At 43.4% G+C, this 24,051-nt stretch overlaps 1 protein-coding gene across 2 annotated transcripts in view; it reads right to left on the reverse strand.

Moving 5' to 3' along the window:
• SLCO3A1 (solute carrier organic anion transporter family member 3A1) overlaps positions 1 to 24,051 on the reverse strand; it is a 132,792-nt gene that overhangs the window by 100,425 nt on the left and 8,316 nt on the right. For both annotated transcript variants that reach the window (XM_071754288.1, XM_071754287.1), the window contains exon 2: positions 6,130 to 6,595. In XM_071754288.1, coding sequence (XP_071610389.1) covers positions 6,130 to 6,595 — 466 coding nt within the window. The remainder of the gene's footprint in view (positions 1 to 6,129; positions 6,596 to 24,051) is intronic.

Raw genomic sequence — 24,051 nt, forward strand, 5'->3', positions numbered from 1 at the left:
GCCTGCAGACCACAAATAAGCACACAAGGGAGGAGTACAGCCAAGTGGGAAAGGCTGTGAGGAGTGAAAGGGATAAGCATCCAGGATGGGCAGAGCTGTACAGACCTCTCTCAAGTGGGTCCTGAAGACCTTCAAATCAATATGCATCAATGGAGGGCCTCAAGAGGCTGGTGATATGACCTGTCTGCTATAAACAAAAAATTAATTCTACTTACTATGCTTTAGATATATAACTTCAGACACACCCTTCAACAGATTTTGCAGAAAGTCAGGAGGGGCAAGACTGAGCAAAATGCATTCATTCTCCATGCAGTCAGACACAAAATTAAAAAGCAACTATTGGAAAGTTGAGTGAATTTCTTAACAGGGGAAAAAAAGCAAAAAGAATAAACTACAGAATGAAAAAAAATATTACAGAATCGGGAAATGACAGAAACAATGCCCATCAAGACACATTTCAGTGGGCACCCAGGGTTATATATACATACATACATATAACACATATATATATACAAGCATATATGTATATGTTATATATAACATAATATAACCCATTAAGTTATAGATATCAAGCTATGTGAAGAAGAGAATCGATTTCCAGCCTGAAAGCTTAACATCTACAATATCTCTTCTTTCAGCTCCATGTTGTTAATGTTTCACAGAAAATATGTGGTGTCCTCCGGAAAGTAAAATTCTGAAAGCTTAAAACAAAGAGGAGACATTTGCTATTATCAGTGGTATCTGTTTTAATTTTATTTTTAGTATTTCTTGATGAACCCTAATCACATACACAGCAAATGAATGTTTTCACAATTCACAACTGGTTTACCAACATAAGCTTCCTAAATGAAATCCAAGTACTATTTCTTCATATTACCACATACATTGACTCAAACTCTGCTGATATCAGCATCTTATGCTGATAATTTGCTATGAGATACCATCTCTCATATTTAATTCTTTTCAGTTGAGAAAATGCTTCTGCTTCTCCCAAACACAATGTCTATTGTCATTTTGACTGACGTAAGCTACCACAAGTGATTTTTTTCAAATGGACAAATTTATCCCTGAAGACAGCAAGATCCCAACTAGGGCATTCTTGTCTTCGTTTGTGACTAATCTGGAGTTGGTGTTTTAAAGAAACAAAAAAATAATCCCCAGGAGCAAGAGTGAGCATTTCTCTACAAAAAAAAAGAAAAAGAAAAAGTTCCATGTAAAATAACCCAACACTGTCACAAAGGTCAGAGCCAGCACTGACAATTCAGGGTTCCATACCCCTTCCTGGGTTTGTCTCATCTGGGCAGATGTGGACAGAGAACGCCATCCTGTCAAGTTCTCCACTGGAACAACCATAGGGTAAACCAAAATATACACAGAAAGTCAGACAGAAGCCTGGGAGATGAGCTAGAAGAAAGCATCCAGCAGAGCTGAGTTTTCTAGTTTTCTATTCCTCCACCTTTCCACAAAGCAGGCCCAAACCAGCTCTGTTCCCCTGAGGACACGATGCCCAGACACCCCCTTGCACCACCAGTAACTCAGGAGCACTCACCACTCCTCATCACTTGGTCCTTGACTCAAGACTTGTCCCTTCTGGATTACCCTGAAGTCGTTGTTCTCAGGAGAGAAGTTTCTGTCAACCAACAAGGAATCTGAAGTGGCAGGTACTGAACATGTTTGGTATGTGTCCATCAAGCTAAAGGCTGAGACAACCTCAGCAAACTTACAGAGAATCTCAACACATTAAAGATCAACACAGCATTCTTCTGAATGAGCCATATCACTTGGCAGTGCTCCCTCCAGCATCACCATCAATTTCCTCCATCAACAGGAGACAGAATAACAGCATCTTCCTCCATATAATGTAGCCCTTAACTGTCCCAGATCAAACACTGGCTCCTAGAGGCTACTCATTCTCTTCTAGAGGTAACCACATCCTAGACAAGATGAAACAACTTTTATCAATGTGAAATGCTTCAGGAAGCCCAGGAGCTGCATATAGAGACTGCTAATGACATTCATCTACCACATCACTTCACTGGCTCTGGCTGAACAGGCAAACCACTGCCAAGAGCAACACAGGTACTCCAGTGACCGGAACACTTGCAAACTCCTGCTCATCTGAGAGGCAGCTAATCCATACAACCACTGCCAGAACAGGTTTTTTCCCCTTGTATCAGCTCCACGATGCCTCTGGTCTCTCACCTAATGACAAAGTCTTTATTGATTTCAAAAGCACTCAGCAAGACCTAGCAGAAAATGAACTAAAGAGGGAAACGTCAAGTGAGTCATTAGTGGGTAGAGAAAGGAACTAAGTAATATGTCATCTTCAACATACTGTTCCACCTTTAAAATAAATAATGTCACAAATTGCGGTAATCTTTGACACGAGTGAAACTGCAGGAGCAACAGGCCCTGCATAGCTTGCAGGAGTGAGGAAGTCTTCGACTCAAAGGGGTTATTTATGCCAAATGCCCATAAATACCCAGGTAAAACTAACCTGCCTGGTTTTTAATCTCTGAATGGGAGTTTAGATGTTAAATACAAGAGCAGATCCAAACAGATAGAGGTGCAAGCAAACCATCACCTAAACATAAGATTTTTTCCCAACTTCTGACAGCTGAGAAAATCCCTTTGTTTTTTCATCTTTAGGCTGCTACTGCCAACATTACTACCACTGTGCTGAGCAGGTGCCCATCATAAGCCAGAGCAGTCATTGTCCACTACCTTTCTGTTATGGTGTTTTCTTTTGAACATCCTTTGGTGTGTACTTCTATGCATGCATTTTTTTTTTATTTAATTTGCCCTCAGTTACCACAACACAACCCTTTTCCTAGGGCCAGTTAGCACAGCAACAGAATCTGTTGGCGTTTGGTAGCAACAGATTGCAGGCACCAAAAAAAAATGCTATTAGCTCCAGAAACATGAAACTACATGTCATCAGCCCATGCCACAGAGATACCTTCTCATAATTTCTCAGCCCTGTCTCTCTAATCAGGAAACTCTGAATCCCCACATTCTTGGCAGAGCAAAAGCCTAAGCAACCTCTGCCTTCAAAGAATGTACATGAGAGGTGTTCTGCCCCCCATAATCAGTGTGCCTGTCACTGCAAAGAAGCCACAAGCCAGATATGATGGACTTCATGGCTAGAAAAGCACCATATTCAACAGATGCTATGCTTTGCACTAGCCATTAAGCCCAAAGTCTCAATTTAAATTCCATATGGAATCAGGTATGCATTCTAATGCACACATGTAGTAGTACTAAAAGTTGTTTAAAAAAAAAAAAAAAAAGCAGCTTGGGAGGGGGTCTGGTTGGAGGAATCTTTCTGTATTGTTATTTCACTGCAAAAGAGTCCGTATTACATATTTTATAAAGTTATTCCACTGAAATCTTGTACAACTCAAAAGAATAATAAAAAAAGAAATACAAACCTCTCAGTGCAGCAAGTTATTTCTATCTAATTCACTGCCTTGGGACACAAGAAGATTTTTATTGCAGCAGGTGAACAATTACTAGCACTTAGATGTCAGGTGAGAGACTGCTGCTTTCCCCCCAGCTACAAAACAGCCCAAATTCAGCATAACTGTACTCAACATTAGGAATATACTCAAGACATGGTGGACCAGTCAGTCTGCTCATTTCTCAGCCACAATGGAAAGTTTGGCCAGGCCATTGCTACTGTTACTAATTATTTTCTATCCTGAGGGAAGAACCTATGCCAGATTTGCTCCTAACTTAAACTGAGAGAATTTACCCAAAAATGTTTTATCTGGTCACACACAGCGTGACCCCTATTGAGTGAACGTGCTATTATGAGAAAGCAAAGAGATATAAATATAGTACAGTGACAGTATGCACTCTGCAGTTATTTCCTCTGTGAAACAGAGGAGAATGAAGGGGGTAAGCTGCTCAGCCAGCTTTCTGCTAAGGCCACTGAAAATTGCATTGATGACATCAACAAAATAATCAGCTGAAAATAAATCTGAGCAAATAATTCTCAAACAACATTTTAAACTGAGGAATTTGACCTTATTTATACTCGTTCACAGATCTTTTTTTCATGTAATTTTTTTCCTATTAGCTATTATTTTTGCTAGTCAAACTGATTGCAGGTTGATGTACAAATTAGTCATCCCCTACCCAAAAACCTAATTGTGATAGACAGGTTGCGACAGGGCAGATAATCAACTTTGTTGTTGGTATAGTCAACTGGTTGAGAGTGCATACACATGGACTCTTCTGCAACCCATAATTCAGATGTAAAAATGATTATGATTTTCATAGCTAAAGCTAGTGAAAAAAACAACCCCAAAATGCTTGGGTTTTTTAAACTCTACATATAGAAAGGAACATGGTTAGAAGCATATGCCTGAAGGAAAAATAATGAAGCAACATATAGTAAGCAGTAATCATTTTCTGGCAGTATTTTCCCAGCTAGAGTTGAACTGCCAACTTTAAGGAAGTTATTTTAGCATACAAGATGAATGTATCTCAGAAAAAAAAAAAAAGAATCACTCTTCCTAATCCTCCTCTCATGCACTCTCTTCAATCCTGTTCTCAGACATGAGGCATTGCTTAAAAAATGCCCATCTAACAGAGTAAAAGAAGTTGCTCCTTCTCTGTACAGTTATTTGTAATAGACAATCTTAAAATCACTCTAATTCCAGCTCATCATTTATGATGTTGGCAAAGCCGCTGCAGTGAATTTAGTCTCATTACTTACCTTTGGGTAGTACAGTATCATGTATTTTGTATTATCCTGCTATATAGATAATCTATATAGAGTGCTATATAGAGTGGATCCCTCAGAGGTACCAAACAGAACCAAACAAAGGTGTATAACAATCCAAGGACAAAGCTAAGTGCTGAAACACTATGATTTTATGACCAGTTACAGAAAAACACATGCACAGTTGGAACACATAGAAGAATCTCTTTACACAAAGCAGCAGTCCATCCAGGAATGCCATAGCATGCTATACATGTCTTTCCAACAGGAAAGACACCATTTGCACCATTCCAAGACACTGAACACTATCCAGAAAGTCAGCAGAACTGTTCAGTGTTGATGCCTATGGTCATACCTCAGATACCTTCACTTATGCTTGGAAACTTGAGAAAAATATCTTTGGAAAAAAAACCCAAAACTACCAGCAGGATCATTCATTCAGTTGACAGTCAAGACAAAAAAGAGGGATAACAGGACAAGTGCAAAGAGTTTTGCTTACTAGACACTACACTAACAAGTGCAGAATGATCACATTAGTGACAGCACACACTCCACTGATTTACTGCACTGGAGCCATTTATCTGGTGACAAGTCCTGCAGAAAGAAGGATGAGCCAAGCTGGTCAGGTTTTTTTTTCAGAAGATGATTTCACCCACAACATCCACTTTAAAGCTGGATAGAATACTGAAGAAACCCATGGGCACTTTACCCAAATAGCAGAGTTGTTCCATTGAACAACTCAAGCCAACTTTCCTATCTTAAGCATCTGGAATCATTTTGCAACATGATCACCAGAATCGTCAGTTCTACTTCAGGCTCACCAGATCTCAAAATAGAGTGCACCAGCTTCCACCCCTCATTCCACTACAGGGATCACATAAACCCAGCCATATCACACTGGGTCACAGCACCTCTCTATCAGAAGTACTTCCTTGCTAAAATGTGATGGTGGTAGTGACAAGATACATCCTTTCAGTCTCCTTATACTGAAGTGTTCACTCAGACAAATGCTTTGGAACAGCAAGGGAACTTGCGTATCTAAGGAAAAAAAAATCATCATCATATATGCCATTTGGAAACTCTTAGCTACAACTCAACCATAAGCCACCAATATGAGAATTTAAATTCATCTGGGCAAAAATAATAGGAGTAGTGGCATCTTCCTAATCATCCATTAATAACCACTGTGGCTGTCAACATTTACCACTGCTACAATAACAGCAGGTATTGCTGTTTCACTGCTGCTTACAACTGCTCAGTGCAGAGACCCACACCCAGTTACCTTCACAAGCACAGCAGTGCATCCAGAAGAGACCTCAAGGCATCCCTCTGACTGGCATCATACAGATAAGACAAAAGAGGAATGGAAAGCCTTCAGTGAGAAGTTCAGAGAGCCTTACCTATGTACAGAGAGGAATCTTTCCGCCTCACATGGTCATCAATGTAGGAAACTCCCAGGGGCTGGACAGGGGTAGCACCAATGCCCAGGAGGACCTGTGCTCCAATGAGCAGCAAGTACATCATATTTGTAGCAGTCCTATTCCTGCAGATAAAGTCTGGGTCTGGTCCCTCATCACTGGTGGACCCATTGGCAGCACACACATCCCTCCCTTCAGCTCCCCAGCGTATCTCTCCTGATTCGTATTCATACTGGTGGGTCAGAAATTCAGGCAAAGCAGAAAGGAGGGCACCCAAGGCCATGACTATCCCTCCACATCCTATCAAGCGTGGCCGGTGTCCTCGGGCTCCAAAGTAGCTCACGAAGAGGATGAGGGCCAGGTTGCCAATCTCAAAGCTGCTGGCAATTACACCCACGTCAGCACTCTGGAGGTTGAATCGCCGCTCCAAGGTGGTTAAAACACTCACCTACAACAAAGAAATCCAGAAAAAGTTACTGAAAAGGAATACAGCCTGGTGTCTGTCCTCCCCATGTGTCCTGCAAAAGCCTAAGAGTCCTTGACTTGCGCTTGGAGCCAACACCCCACACATCTAAACCACAGCATTGTACAAGTTGACCTCCAAGCATTTTCCAACTATTCAAGCACAGCCACATCAGAAGGTTCTAATACCAAATGACATTTCACAGCCTACCACCTGTCTGAGCACATGTCAATTCCAAATTCCTGCATACATCCATGTATATTTTGGGTGTCTGCAGAGACCCATGACTCCATGATTCGTCAGACTCTCCTAGGGCTCCTTTTTCTATCTGAATGCAACAGATTTCATGCTGCAAACACCATCCCACAGAACCATGGCACAAACCACGTCAGGCCTCACTTCATGCTGGACACCCATTCTTTCTTCTGGAAAAGAATCCAACTTAGCAATCAGCAGAATACACCTTATGTATACTTGGCTCACAAGGCCATCAAGTCAGAGAAAGTGATCCACAAATAGGCAATTTGGCTGGCACACAAGTGTTGTATTAAAGCATATAAATAAAATGCTGATCAAACAGTTTTAAATGTTTGTGGATTAGTTAATGACTGGGATTGTCATTTGCAGCATAGTTGTGAGAAGACAGGCCAATTACAGTTTACATAGAAGGTTTAAATCCACCACAAAGGGAAGATTTAAAAACAGTGGTATTTAACACTAAGAAGAGAGAAGCACATAAATAGTCTTCAAGTATTTAACACTGCTGAAAAAAGGAATAACCTGTTCTTTGTATTCAAAATGGGCACGACAAGAAGTGACACATTTGAACTGCAGCAAAGATGATTCAAGCTAAATACAAGCTGGGGAGAAACCAGACTTTTACTGGTAAGGACTGTAAAGCCCTGAAATAAGCTGCCTGAAATAAGCTGCAGAGGTCTTTAAAAGAGCATAGACCAGCATCTGCCAGGAAAGACACAGGTATGACTGATCTTGCCATAGGGCAGGAAAATGAACCAGATCATCTCTTGAGAGCTCTTCTGCTCTTGATTGGTGCAATGAAATACAAGGTGGATTTTCTGCAACAGTCATAGCACTGAAGGGAATATGAAGATGAAACACGAGACACCTTGCTTGCTGTCATTCCTGCTCAAGGGAAAAAACTCTGTGCACTCAAGTCTAAAGCAGGGTCCTGCTGGAGCAAGAATAAAATGACTAAAGAAATGAACATGTCACAGGAACACCAAGATTTTTTACCTTGGATAAAAGGCTACCTTGTTTTTTTCAGACTGCGAAAGATGAAGATATTTAAGGTTGTCCTAAAACAGGCACGTTTCTCTATTTAAAAAAACAAAAATGAAAAAAAAAGTGATAATGACCTCAAAGGAGAAGGTAGCCCCTGGACAGTATAAAAATAGCCTCCCACTGGAGGCACTAAAAATCTTTGCTGATAAACCTCACAAAGCAGGAGCCAGTCTGACCGAGTTTAAAGTATTCTGACAGCAGCTCTTCTCCTGGGGCAGTTAAGACTCTGTTAGGGTACACCAGGGCACAGTTGGATAAAGACAGGGCCATCAGCAATGAATGGGAAAAATGGAAACAACCGACTTCTGCTGCCGTGCATAGCAAAAGCTCCCAAATGTGACCCTGATAAGTGTCCGAGTCAAAACTCAAAAAACTGGACTGCTTTCATGGCATTTGAAACTTCAGCCTTCATCCCAGGCAGACTTTTATCACTTGATATTACTGTAACGCTGACAGAGCTGCATTTATCACCCACAACACGTAACTGGTTTTATTGCAAGGTGTGATCCAACAGGGTCTATGGGGTAAGACTGGTAGCACTCCAGACTTTACCACCACACAGGAAACACCCAACAGCCCTTGCCATGGGAGCCCTCCTTCATTCTACCACCTCCAGCACTTCCCTGAGAAGCAGGGATACAGTTGAGATCCCATGAACCGACATTTCATCAGCATGGAGAATGTCTCCAAGATGAGTGTGAAGTCATGGCCATGGTGCTCATTTCTGAGCTGTACCTGGATAGACAGGAAACTCAGAATTGCTCACTTACAGCTGTGTAAACTGAGGCATAAAGAGCCAAATATTAATGATACAAGCACAGTCCAAGTTAGTTTCTGATGGAATAATATAGGCTGTAAGACTGAAAGCCAACAGAAGTGATTTCCCCAGGCCAACCAGTATTAACCAGCTTTGGAAGTCTCTCCTGCACTTCAATCTGGCTGCCAACTTTTGAACTTTTACCATACATATTTACAAGTGGATAGAAAGCAGGATGGCATTTAGGAACACTTGGGGGTCACAGCTTATAAGGGTCAGATTCTAGACAGATGGATTTCAGATAAAAAAACTGCCCCATTTCAAAGTGCAACTCACAGTCAAGGGGCCAGTAAATCTGGGAACTGAAACCAGAATCACAATTCTCAGCCTGCTCTAATTTCAGTTGGACTTCAGTTCTTTTACTTTTGTAAAAAGCTAAACCCCTCACAATAAACAAAGTCTCACCTTCCCCTAACCATTTCTTGCTTTGCTTTAGTGAAGAGACAGAAATAAAAGGACATTTAGCAGAGCAGAAAGAAAACTCCAACCCTCCTGATAAAAGCAGGCAGGAGTTTTTATTCCTCTGGTGGGACCACAGTGCACTTTCCAAGTCCACTCCTTTAGCTGTAGCACCACCACCATATCTTACCAGCTCTGCCTTTATTAAATGGGGTGCAGGGGGACCATGGTGAAAGAACAAAGCCATCACATCAGCCTTGAGCATCCAGAGGAAAACAGCATCAAAGTACAGAGTGCTGACACCAGCATCAGCAGAGTAGCTTCCAAAACACTGACAGTCATAGAGAAAACAAAAAATGTAAAAAAATCCTAAAATAAAAACATGTCTTGGAAATAAAGGGTCATCATGCAGATTCTCAGCTGGAGAACACCAGGAACAATTGCATTACATCAAGGGTGGCTGCAGCCCAGACAGCTTTGGGATGCCCAAATTTTTGCTTTGACATTGGCTGTGATCTTAATACACAGGCTGACTACAAAATCAGCATTAGCAGACCAGAGATGCTTGCTACCTGCCCTTATTTAAAACCAACCTCTGCCCATGCTTAGGGCCATCCTCTATACCCCACCTTTATGGGGCTTCTCATGCATCTCCTGCCTGTACCCTGCCTAACTTGCAGTTTCCAGGCAGGAGGCTCCCAGTGCCCTGGTACTGCTACACAAAGAGCACAGCAGTGCCCACATTTCCTATCACGAGGCAGCTCCCCAGCAGATAAATCTCTCCTAGACACATACTCTGTTTATCCAGACTGACATAAAATGTCTCGAGACACTAGAGCCCCCCCAAAAATCCTGACATCATTTGAGGAGGCTGATGGATTATGAAGAGTCCCTGTGTGCTGAGACCAGGGTGAGCTCTCAGGAGTGCAGCTCATGTGGATGCTGGGTTAAAAGCAGGGGTGTGGGGTTATGGAGTGGTGTGACAGGACTGTGGCTTCAGACGGACAACCCCCTGCTGCAACACAGCAGTAAACACCAGGAGCCCACAATGTTAGTTGTGAAGTTGCTATTTCCTGGCTCCTGTCAGTTTACACAGCTGACTTGCCCAGGCCAGAAAGAATAGATTCAGAAGATATTTGGTTTAAAAAAAACTTCTAAGATGAAAACAGTCACCAGGAAACTCCTGCAACAAACCAGTAAAATTCATGCAGACAAGATCCATGGGCCAAGTGCCTCAGAATGAGACACGCATGTGGTTTGACCTCAAAAAGTGAGTGGTGTGGAACCACACACAGGAACAGACATGGCCAGAGAAGGGATGCAAGGATAGAGGCAGAGCCAGCCTTGTATCCATACACCTCCTTCCCCTGTGCTAAAACCAGCTGTACCTTGCCTCCTACTATTTTGTCCTCATGTCTGTCCTGAAGATCAGTCTATAGTAAATCACTGAGGCTCTGACTGGCAAAGTACTTTTAAGCTGCAGCACCATACGAAGCCCTCAGCTGTTCCAGCATTGCTGCCTTTTTCCATGTCTCAAGGTCTCCACCACCCCCTTTGAGAGGATCTGCCCTTCTGTCTGCATTCTCCTCCTCCTCTCCCTTTTTTGCCCACTCCAGACATCTCCCACCCAATTTCTGAGAGCAGCTCCACTAAGATTTAGCCATGGCATCAGAGAGGACCATTCACTGTTGTTACTCCACAAGTTCAAGCACCTCCAGACTAAGTCTACATCAGACCAGTCAACTGGTTCACCATGAACTAAATCAGTGCATCCATGTACCTTGCTCACACAGAAAACAGGCTTGGAAGGTAGAAAGGTCGTGTAACCCAGCCTTCTGCCTTTCTGTGAACACAATGCCTAACATACAATAACAACAAGTAATTAAAACTTACACCATGCTTGTACTATGGCTTCTTCTTACAGAGTCATACAAGTCTGCACACACGTTTGTCTTGGGTGATTTAAATTCTAACCTCCAAAGAATATGGGTGAACAGAGCCTGCTGAGTCTGTCCAGAAATACTCTTCAGTGATTGAAAAAAAGGAAAATTATAATGCATAACGGAGAGTAATAAATGATCCACATAAAAAGAAAAAAAAAATAATTTTCCAGCCAAAGCAACTTACATTACAACCCCTGTAACTAAATCCACAGAAGCTTTTGCCATGCCAATGAACTTATTTCAATAATACATGCTCACATTCATCACTCCTTTCTGTCCCAGACATAGATATCTTGGCATTTCTGAACTAAGGTAAATTCGTTCTCTCTAAAGGCTGTTTATTTTAAATTAGTGCTCAGCAAAAATGCAATCCATAAATCTGCTTGATACTATTGCCCCACTTTATCACTAGGAAATGAACTGAAGGCTGGGGGCACCATTATGGAGTCAGAAACACAATGCACTGGGAATGAGTATCATATTGTTTATATCTCCAATGATCAAGTCATATTCACCCACAGAGTCTATAGACAAATTCATTGTATTAATATAGGGTTATATATAGAAAACACATTGACTTTATGCCTGAAGGGCCTTTCAAAAAGGCTTCTTTTTAATGTAAAATACATTTTCTCAGTTATGTGGTGAGAGATTGGACTTGAAGAGACATGTCTGCTGTGCTACAGGGTGTAAAATAATTGCCTGGTAACTATGTTCCCAAAGGAAAACAAAAGCCATCCCTCTCCCACAGCCTCCATCACAGAGTCAGGAAACAGAAGATTCCTCGAAGAACCAAAGCATCCAGCCCAGACACAAAACCACTGCTTCCACACAGCTCCACTCACTCATACAGATGTCACCTTGTCCTCTCTTTCAGCAGCCACATGGGACAAAGCAAAGGACATCCCAGAGGTGCAGACAAGCTCTGCTCCCCATAGAGCTGGTACCCATGGGCTCAGCCCCCCCATTGCCACCCACCCTCCCAGCTGACAGCACAGCCAGCAGCCTCAGGCTTCAGGCCCAAGGGAATGATGCTGATCCTCTGCTCTGAATTCTTTTCTGCTCTGCAGTTCTAACGTCGAGATGCTCGCTTGTAGTTGAGCCCAATTTTTTTTCAAATGCAGAAAATTTCCTTGGCGGTTTGTCAGCCTTTCCATACTGGATGGCTAAGAAGAGGCAATGAGCTTAAAAGGCTTCGCACAGCCCCCAGACATCAGCACTCCTTGCTGCTCCTCACCCTGCTGAAACGGTGAGGGCATCAGGACCTTCCATCCCAGGCTTCTGATCACACATGTCAACACCATTCCTGGCCCTATAAAGTCTGTGTTTAAAACTTAAAAAATGTTCTCATCACAGATGCTGACACTGTTGCTGGATTTGGACCTGCAAACATAAGGGAAAGCAAAAAAAAAAAAAAGAAAAAAAAAAAAAAAGGAAAAAAAAAAAAGGTGCTGATACAAAGACGCCCAAGCTGTCTCTGTTCAAGGTCTGGAAATCATCTCTGCATAGAAATTTGCATTCACATGACAGGGATAGGATAATAGATGCTGCAGCTGAACCACTGCTGAGAAGCAGGGTATTATTAGCGGAGCTGTTGCTGCATGTGCCTATGCTGTTTCTAGGCCAGCACTAGCAGAAAATCTGCAACTTACTGCTCTGGTGGCACAAGGAGTTTGCAGGTCAGTTCTATGCCTCACTGGTGTGAAAAAAATCATTTTATATTCTAGCCCTGAGATTACTGACAGAGTCCAAATGAAGCACACACTCAAGGTCAGGATTTTCAATGGCCTGAACAGATAGGGTCTCACACCATGCACCCAGAGAGCCAGCACACTGCAATCCTGGCCAAGGCAAGACATCCATTTCTTTGCAGCCTCCCTTCTACAGCACCATGCATAAAACTTCTCTGCCATCTCTTGTGCATTCTGCCCACTGTGCATCTCCTCCCCCTATTTCAGTATATTTCAGCATCCCATGCCCCTTGCCTTCAGCTAACACAAGGCACAAAGCAAGTGTAGCCGGGAAGCCCTTTGCTGAGTTACTCTGCTATGCCACAAACACAGCAATGTTACCTGCTGCTGCATACTGCACAGGGAGGACGGAGCAGGGGGCACCCACAGAAGATACCCTGTTTGATCAGAAGCTGATAACACCAGTGCAAAGCCACAGTTTGCTCCAGAAGAGCTTAAAACACAAAAAAAGTCACGTGCCTCTCAAAGTTAAATGAGTCAACTTTTCACTACTCTAGAGAAACTGGAATCCATACTGATCAAACACACAACACACAAAGCTAACCACTAAGACAAACACTGCAGCAAACAGCGATGCCACCAATGCCACCATTTGCTCCATTTGCTTCCTAAGGATCCTGCATGGGGCAGAAGGGACTGACCCCATTTCCCTGCCTCCCCTGAGTCAGAAAGAGCCCTGCCCCATCTGTCATCTATCAACAGTCCTGGCTCACTGGGGACATCCCAGATGATTGGAAGTTGGCGAATGTCACGCCAATCCACAAAAAGGGCCAGAAGGAGAACCCAGAAAACTACAGGCCCGTCAGCCTGACCTCAGTGCCTGGCAGGGTTATGGAACAGATCATCCTCAGTGTAATCACACAGCACCTGCAGGATGGGCAAGGGATTAGACCCAGCCAGCATGGGTTTAGGAAGGGCAGGTCCTGTCTGACCAACCTGATCTCCTTTTATGATCAGGTGACCCACCTGGTGGATGAGGGGAAGGCTGTGGATGTGTTCTACCTGGACTTCAGCAAGGCCTTTGACACTGTCTCCCACAGCATTCTCCTGAAAAAGCTGTCAGCCCGCAGCTTGGATAGGGGCACTCTGCGCTGGGTTAGGAACTGGCTGGAGGGCCGGGCCCAGAGAGTGGTGCTGAACGGTGCTGCATCCAGTTGGCGGCTGGTCACTAGTGGTGTCCCCCAGGGATCAGTGTTGGGCCCAGTTCTGTTTAATATCTTTATTGACGATTTAGATGAGGGGATTGAGTCCATCATCAGCAAGTTTGCAGATGACACTAAGCTGGGGGGAAGTGTCGATCAGCTGGAAGGCAGGAGGGCTCTGCAGAGGGACCTGGACAGACTGGAGAGTTGGGCTGATTCCAACAGGATGAGGTTCAACAAGGCCAAGTGCCAGGTCCTGCACTTTGGCCACAACAACCCCATGCAGCGCTACAGGCTGGGGACAGAATGGTTGGAGAGCAGCCAGACAGAGAGGGACCTGGGAGTCTGGATTGACAGGAAGCTGAACATGAGCCAACAGTGTGCCCAAGTAGCCAAGAAGGCCAATGGCATCCTGGCCTGGATCAGGAACAGCATGGCCAGCAGGTCCAAGGAAGGGATTCTGCCCCTGTACTCAGTGCTGGTGAGGCCACACCTCGAGTACTGTGTCCAGTTCTGGGCCCCTCAGTTTAGGAAGGATATTGAGGTCCTGGAGCAGGTCCAAAGGAGGGCAACTAGGCTGGTGAAGGGACTTGAGCACAGATCCTATGAGGAGAGGCTGAGGGAGCTCGGGCTGTTCAGCCAGGAGAAAGAGGAGGTTCAGAGGAGACCTCATCACTCTCTACAGCCACCTTAAAGGAGGCTGTAGCCAGGTGGGGGTTGGTCTCTTTTCCCAGGCAACTCTCAGCAAGACAAGAGGGCACGGTCTCAAGTTGTGCCGGGGGAGGTTTAGGTTGGACATTAGAAAGAATTTCTTTACTGAGAGGGTGATCAAGCACTGGAATGGGCTGCCCTGGGAAGTAGTGGATTCTCCATCCCTGGAGATATTTAAAAAGAGACTGGATGTGGCACTCAGTGCCATGGTCTGGTAACTGCAGCGGGAGTGGATCAAGGGTTGGACTTGATGATCTCTGAGGTCCCTTCCAACCCAGCCAATTCTATGATTCTATGATTTAGAGAGGTGTGAACCAAAAGATTGTCAGGGGTGTTATTTGCAACCTACCCCCTCACATTCATCATGGAAAGTTGGTATGACTCACTGACAGCTCAGAACAGACCCAGGTACAGAGCACCAGGCCACAGGGATCTTCCTAGCAAAACCTGAAAGGCTTATTCTGCTGCTTTGAGACAGATGAGCATCACAGCCGAGCTCTGTGGTTCTTTTAACCTTTGAAAGTCCTAGACTCTGGTGATATCACAACCCCAAGCTGAGTGTTCCCACAAATGTTCTGCCTCCCAGCCTCTCAAGATTCACCTCTTGAGGTGAAAGCAGGTGATACTTCAGTCTCTGACAAGATATCTACAGAGATGCACCCAGTGCCAGAACCCATTTGTAGCCTCCATTGCTCTTCAGCAGCACACTTACAACGAAGCTAGTAGATATTTGAATTCTTGTTTATTTTACAATATTTCTCTGGCAGCAAAATAATGCATCATAAGCATGCAAAGAAGCACAAACCTCAAGCCTGGAGCTGCAATTTTGTGTGCTTTAAAAAACACAGCACACAACAGTGCTGCTGGCACATCTCAAACCTGGAGGATGAGGAATTCCATGTGGAATAAGTGTGCAGCAGCAGGGGCTTGTGAGCTGCTCAGCTCTGTCTAAGTAAACAGCCAAGGGAAAGAAGCTAAAGCATCTTTGAAACATTCAGAGGTGGATCTCTTTTTTTTTTTTCCCTGTGACCAGCAAGAAAGCATACAAAGTCAGATAAAGACTAAATGAAATGGTATATAAAAGCTTAAAAGCAGGCTCCTACAGCATCACGGGTGTTCTTGGCTACATACAGGACTGGCAGCCTGGGTTCATTTCCAGGGGAGAAGAGACAGAACTCATGTCTCTGGAAGACTTAACAGGAAAAAATTGTTCCTCCACACTATCAAAGCAGCGGAGAAGCAGGATCCTCAGCTGTCTGTCACACTTCAACACCCTCACTTTTCCACCTCCCCAAATCAATCCAAGTTTGCTTGTTTATCTAATAAAATACTCCCTATCACAACACTTCCATGCTTGCAGAGAAGGCTTTCTACTATGAACAGCAAAACAAGAAAATCTGCCATGTGAATGACTTCATGTTACCTTCATTTATAATCAGGAGCTGAATTCAGGGCTAAGGGTTGCATCCCAGCTATGCCCCAGTGCAGATGGAGAAGAGAGGCCAGCAAAGCTGGTTGCAGAAGCATTCCCAGCTGCCAGGCATGAACCAGGGCAGAAGTGACCCAGGCAGGACACTCTGGAACAGCATTAATAAAAGCTTTGATAGCATCTGAATTCAGTTTTCACAGCTGGAGGACAACAGTGATTATATAAAGGCTATATATATTGAGAGATGAGCTTTTCTGACAAGTCCTATCCCTTTTCTCCTCATTTGCTCCTGCTCTGCTGGTATCTCTCATGCTCCATTCCCTACCATGCAGCAAAGATGCCTGGCTACAGAAAATGGGAATTCAGCTCAGGGAGAAGTTAGAGGCATTTCTCATCAACCAGTACATGAAAGGCTTTAATTCAGTAAGCCTTGGGAGGGAGGAAGCCATTTAAAAGGGAACCAACAAAATGGCCACATTGTTTTGCATTGCCAACCCACAGCACACAGTTAACAGCTCCTAAAAGAAACACCAAATGACTTGAGGTGGATTAGGGTCACCCTAGCATCTAATCAGCAGCACCCCAAGCTTGTCCCAGAGCCACGTGAGCTGCTTGCTTATCCCCATCTCACAGCCCACACCAGAGCTTTCCATGGCATCCTGTTTATTTGCTAAGTAACACCATCCTACAAAGCCTTTCACAAACCACTCATTTCTCCTTCCACATTGTCTCTGAGCAGAGCCAAGGGTAGGAACAGGAGCTGCATGCTGGCTGCTCCCAAATTTTCCCCTGAAGAGTGGGGCAGGTTGGGAGGTGAGCACAGGGGGGCTATGGTGTAAACAGACAAGTCAGGGCTTGAAGGTGATCTCAAATACACCCCCAGCTTAGAACTTAGTTATTATCTGAACATTTCCAGTGTGAAGACTGGGGGTTGGAAGCTATAAGGGTCAGGCTTGTGAATTCTGCATCTTTAGGTTTGGCAGTCCCGAGGGCTACACAAGCCATGCAACTTTACACCTGGTACGATCATATCATCTCACCATTTTGCCACTTCTCAAAGGTAACAAACCCATTTCCCCTTGGACAGAAGGTATTTTAGAAGTGTCTTGTAAAATACAAAATAACATACACGGAATAAAAAAAAAATCTTATAGCTAAAAAAAAATTAGAGATCTAGCTACAACTTGCAGACTTGTTATAATCTCACTCATCTCAAGGAGTGCTCTGTAAGGTAGAGATACAAGCAGTGAGATGTTTTGCCAGATAACAGGAGGTCTGTTTCTTGGGATTCACTAAGAAGTAAGCCATCACAAAGCCAATGAACAAATTCATCTGCTGTGGCTGTACACACAGATGGCTGTTATTTCACCCGTATCTGCAGGATTAACCCATGTCAGAGACAAGCACCAAACAGCAGCTGACAGGTTCCCCCCACTTCAGAATTACCAGACTCTACAAAAATTTAATATGGGCATGCGAGGAAAACAGAAGATGCCACCTCTCCCACTTATCTACTGGAGTCTGACATGAGCAAAAAGCACAATACAAGTTTCCCATGGAGGGCCACTGCTCCTTCAGCAGAGGCACACCAAACTCTTGGAGGAATCCAGAACTCAAGCACTACAGAGTAGGAATGGGTTTGCATTTTATCTCTGACACCAAGCCAGAGACATTCACTAACTAAATGGTCAGTGCAGCCACCATCAGCACTCTTCCTTTTCCCCTTGTACTTTTTCCAACCTGTTTCCTCTTAACCCTGATTTTGCAGGTGCCTGACAGACCAGCCAGGTGGCTGCAGTATTCCCACCACCAGCAGGAATTTTTCACTGCCAGGTGCATTGCTCAAAGGCATGCTAAGCTTCACAGGGAGATAGGAAGCAAGCAAAGAGAAATTAAAGGCATATGCATGAAGCCAAGCAAGACAAAGCCCCTGATATCTCAGTGAATTGGTCCCTGAAGCCTCTGAGCAGGGGTTTCTCCAACTGGGAGAAGACACCAGTGCATCTGTGATTGAGAACAGGGATGAGCCCAGTCCATCGTGCATGGGGGGAGATGGAAAACTGGCACCTGCATTAGGCTGTCTGCAGGTTGCACTAACTGAACGGGTTAGAGTGATGCAAAGATCTTTCTTCATCCAATCTCACTACATGCTACATTAGACCTTTTGTCTTCTTTAACACAAGCCTATTCAAGTTTTCTTTGAAGCTCCATGCCCATTTTCTTCCCATCACACACATCTCTGCAGCAGTTTCAGCTCCCCTGTTTTCATCTCCTTCCATAGCTCTTCACTCATCCTTCACAGACAGCTTCTATAGCTTCATTCTCTTTACACTCAGCTTCTCCCTGGTTCCTGTCTCCCCAGGGTACTAATTACAATACAGTTTGAGGCAGGCATATAACACTCTAAATTTGGCCTGCTTGAAATTAAACTAAACACCACTGCAGCCAGTAACAGGGAAGGAACTTTTTTTTCAAAAAGACATTTGAATGTCTTTGCAACGAGTGTCCCATTTGCAGAGAGACATTCAGAACAAGTCATTTGTCCAGGAGAGTATGGCTCAAAAAGTATCTCTGAAAAATAATACCCTACTAAAGAACAAATAAAGCAGCCCCAAGTAGTTTTTTTCTGTGAAGCCTTAAAAAGCAAGGGGCTAGATACCTCAGCCCTGTGGTTTCAGGCAAGTGTGAAGGAAGCAGGAATTCCTTGCTGCTGGCAACAATGCTCCATCATATTCCAGGGTGAAGGGAGAAGCCTCACAGATCAACCAAAGGTAGGATAACAAAATTACCACCCCATTAATTAATTTAATTCAATTTATACTGGTAGCTGATAGAGAGCTGGTTCAGAATCCCAGCCAAGGTGCCTCCTGGATTCCAGATCCCATTGCTATAACAGCTGAGAGCCCATCAGCCCAGCCCACAAGATGCCCTTGAAGGCAGGTAACACCCTAGCTACCACATCTGCTGCTGGAGAGAAAAAGATCAAGGAAGGCCTGGGAAAGTCCATGACAAAGCCAAGAAATGAGTCCAAACATCCCTGGTCTACACTGTCACCAGAAAATACAAACAGTAGTTGTTCCCCAGCCAGCAAGCATTACCATATGGGCAAAGCCATCCCTTCCCACATGTTGCATTGTCCAAGTGTGAATGAAAACAGATTTCTCTGGGCACAAACATTAGTCTTGACTGATGAAGGGAATCAGTTTGGATGTGACAGTTTTGGACAGCCAGCTGCAAAGTTTAAGAGCCTGGCTTGAAAACATTACCCATGTGTGGCAGAAACATTCCTCCAGCCCTGCCAAGATGCCACCACCAACAGAATTGTATTGGCTCAGAGGAAACAAGTTGCTGTTCCCCTATCAATTCATCTCTCACTTGTGTGAGCAGTGGGGGCAAGGGAGAGGACAGAGAAATTACACCAACTCCTGGAAACACTCCATGGACTTAATTTTTTGTGATGCTGTCTGGATACCAAGAGTTCTGAGTGTCACCAAGACGCTGTGAATCAAATCTAAAGTGTCTGTATCTTTATACTATGCACCATAGGGAGCAAATAGAGGACAAAGCAAAGGTCATTTTAGTTTCAAATTGCATTTCCAGTGTCACAAAGTTCTGTGACTCTCTTAAAGACCCCATACCTTGAAGCCTTAGTGCAATGCCTAACAGAAGTCCATAGTTTTTTGTCAAAGTTGATATTGGAGTAACCCACTTCAACGCTGGAATAACCAGACACACTCTAATCATGCCAAAAGGCACTAAAGCTAAACCAGAAGACCCTACCTTATGACATGCCATCTGCAAAACATTTTTGTTCATTTTGGCCAACCAGTCCCCTGAACAGTAATGCCATCTCATAGCAAGTAATTTTGAAGATGGGGACACAGAATTATTGAGCTGGGACATCACAGAAGAGCCTGGGGAAAACCCTCTAGACATGAGACCATACAACCTTACACTGATTCCCAGACTCTCTGTTGCTTCCACAAGAAAGAAATCCAATTCAGTGAAGCCATATAATGACAATTTACTGCAGCCCCACTTGGAGGACTTTCTCTGCATGTAAAAAGAGCTCTCTATGAAGTCAAATCCTGCCTTCTTTCCTCTACCCCAGACTCTCCCACTCTCCCTCAACTCAAAATCCCAATGATGCAGAGTCTTTAACTAATTTCAAGCCCTGATCCTAAAGAAATAAAAATCTCATATCTTGGATGAAAACAAGCCAGTTTCTCCTGCCAGCAGCCCTCTGGTCTCAGCAATGCAGTTGCAGCAGAGAAAAATTTGCAGTCAGATTTATGAGATGTTCCCCTTCTAAACATTTGCTCGCTGGATACCTGCCCACAGAACACATGCAGCTTGTTCATGTGGGAACATCTGGAAAATTGCAATAATGAGAAGGGGCTCTAAGTGTTGTTCATAGATATACTTAAAGAGTTTGCAGTTTGAAAATAAAACAACTGATTCTAGAAGCTGCATCCAGTATTGTCCAAGAGTAATTATACACAACTACAGTAATTAGGGATTTTAAAAAAAAAAGGCAATATAAAAATTCTGGCAAAAAGCTTGTCCACCACTGAATTAGACTAAATGACTCAAATAAATAAAGGCCATCTCAGCTATGACAGGCTACACCCTAAACTCCAAATATTTCCACAAGACACTACCAGAAGAATTTTAAAACTTCTGCCTTTTAGGTAAGAGCTAGCACTGAGATTAAGAGCAACACAGCATCCTTGATGCATCCGAATCCACAGAAAACACTGGACTTCTGTATAGGGCCAGCATTTGAGAAAGCTTGTACAGCTGGGCCAAATGCCACAGCAAACCCACAAAGCTGTGGCTCTAGCACATGTTTTCTAGCATGGCTTAACTTCAACAGCCATCAAATAACTCCCAAGCTGGTTTTGGAATCCGTTCATTCAGAGAGATTCGTCAATGCAGAAGTGGCCTCAATTGAGCAAATAAACTCTTGGAAACAGTTTGTCTAGCTCCACAGAATACTTGAAATCTTCTCTTTTCAGCTTTTTCCTCTCAAGTTTTTTTAAGTTGATAGGTTTCAATATCAAAGACTTTGGGAAAACTTTTCAGTAACCCCAAGCCAACTCCTTTGGCAGACAATTTCTTAATCACATTAAATACTACAGATGATACCAAGAAACAGAAAACAAACCCCAACGTAGACTAGCACCTTAGCACTGGGACTCATGGGCTCAAGATAGCTATGTGATTTTTGATACCCCCTTTTGATGACAGAAATACAAACTTGAGGCCAAAGCACGCCCCCTCTTTGGACCAAGCCTGGAGAACATGAGGTGCTGGAATACAATCAATCTCTATGGGCATTGAGGACCTAGGATGAGACTGACAATAGGATCACCCAAACCGGATGATATTACAGAACTACCATCACCAGCTTTCACAAACAAGCACCCCTAAACAAGGCATGCCTTCAGACAGAGCTCCTGTCCCTCAGCCAGCAGCTGCACTGATTTCAGACATGAGGACCTGCATTATAACTAGCCATAGGCAGCAGGAAACAAAGTCTGCATCTCATGCAGAGACTGAAAGGCCCATTGTAATCAACCACTCTCAGCCCTGTACGTTGAACAAGACAAAAACAAAACCCACAGTTTTCCTTTGCTGGTAAGCCCTAAAAATGCTGCCCACTATTTCTGATCAAGGGCCTGGATGCCCAACACTCTCTCCACCCATCACACCAACTGCAGCACTTGGCGTGGGCTGTGGGGGAGGTTAATTCCCACAATAATCACATTTTACAGACCACCACTGCATTTCAGACACATGTTTCTCCTTGGGCTTGAACCTGCTTGCTGTCCAGTGGCACACCCCAAAAAATGGTGACTGACCACCAAATGAAGACAGGATCCAAGCACAGGGAAAACTTTTTGCAATGCCAGCTACCATTTCTGCAAAGACCATGTGGATGCTCAAACATCATAAAGGTTTTACTTCATCTCACAGCTGAGGATGGATGCCTCCTCAGCAGAACACAGGGAACACCTGATAGAGACATTTCCAGTGAACCTGGGAAGAGTGAGATGGGGCAATGGTGGTGGCTTTACTTTTCTCTTTGTTTTAAACATTCAAATCTATTTTAAATGGCAATAAAAATTAATTTTCTGCTGGTCAAGTCTGGTTTGCCCCTGACAGTAATTGCTAGTCTTTAACTCAACTCATGAGCTTTTTTACTTGATTTTTTGCCTCTGCCCTGTTTTGGAGGGGAACAGAAGAGCAGCTGGGTGGGCATACTTTCAAGAGAGAAAAGTTAAAGCTTTAAGAAAAACTTGGCAAAAATAGCTTTAGTAAACCAGGACAATTACAACTCTCCCTTCAGCTAAGAGGGATGATGAGAAGGAAACTGTAAGACTGAAAAACTAGAAATTCCAACCAGTTTTTCCTCTTTAAAAACGAGTACTTAGTTGCACATTGTTATTTTTCTATTGTTTCCCAGTTGCACGGAAGGGAAGAAAGGATCAAGCCTTGATTTGGCATCTCAGTACATCATGCAACACTCAACCCATGTCAGGATGAGAAGCAAGGATGTTTCCAGCAGAATATAGTCATTAGCAAGGTAACACAAGCAGCAGGACACAACTGGGGGCACTCCTCCTTCATACTTTTCAAAAAAATTTTGGATTTTTAAAAGTCTTTTAGTTAGTATTTTTAACTTCTCTTTTGGAAACTTCAGATGCTGCCCCTCTTCTCCCAGGACACTTCATAGACATGTCTACGTGTACATGCAGGTCTGATATTATTCAAAGATGCAGGAGACTTGTCCTGCTACTGCATCAAGCAAGGTACAACCTGCCCCTCCTTGAAGCCTTTCTGTGTTTAGCCCACACCCCAGTATCATAATGCTCCTAAGCAATGGGTCTACTGCTAACGATGTGCCAACCTACATATGCACAAAGCTGAGAAGTGGAAAGAGGTAGCAGCTATTTCACATCCTCCTTCTCAGAAATAAAAGCCAAGAACCCCAAACAATCTTTTTTTGCAGCTCTTCCTGTTGAAGTTCTAATGGGGAAAACAAAAACCATTATACTGTTTGTCACAATGGGCTGCAATCCTCTGTTTTCTCACTCCTGGTTATCCCTTTGGAGGATTAAAGGAATGAAAGAAATCTGAAACTGCAGAAAACTCTGTGATCCATCCTGCTCTGGCACACAAACCCACCACTGCTACCCTCTGGTCATCCTGTGCTTGAACACACACAAGTGCTCCCTGCCACCTGAGGCACGGATCTAATTCAGGTTCCAATTGGATTTCACGGAAAATACTTACTTTTCACCTCACATTAATTTACAGAATATTTCACCTGTTTTAGGAACATTGAGAGTACCATTACTTGACACCTTGATTGTACTGCAATTCCACATAATTTCGTTGCATTCTTTGGACATTAAATTGTTAAGCATCACCTTAAAATACACATACACACTTAAAATAGACATACACTCCAAGGTTTAGATATTGACCCAAAACCAATGCTGATTTCAATTCATCCAAAGATCTAACTTCAAGGAGGAAAAAATACTACACATTTTTTAAAATCAAAGTTGAAACTTTTCTGTAAGATTTCTGTATTCCTCCACATTTACACCACAACCCCACCACACAACTCCACTCAAACAGAAAAGCTTTTAGTTTCATTGTGGTAGAGTTTGTAGTTACTTTTATATTAAAAAAAAAACAAACAGGAAAAACAAAACAAAAAAACCCAAAGCACGACAAAACCAAACCTTGAGAAAATGTTGGCTGCAGATGCAAAACATCAAAGAACCAAAAACCCCAAAGAACTTGAAAGTAAATCTGACACAGTTGGTTCAGAAAACATAATACCGGGTGACTCACCAAGACTGCAATACAAAGTTAATACTCAGGTTTATTAAAAAACTTCACTGTCTTTTTACAAATCACCATAAAACTGAA

This window comes from Heliangelus exortis, chromosome 11 (genome assembly GCF_036169615.1).
Source record: "Heliangelus exortis chromosome 11, bHelExo1.hap1, whole genome shotgun sequence".
Taxonomy (NCBI): domain Eukaryota; kingdom Metazoa; phylum Chordata; class Aves; order Apodiformes; family Trochilidae; genus Heliangelus; species Heliangelus exortis.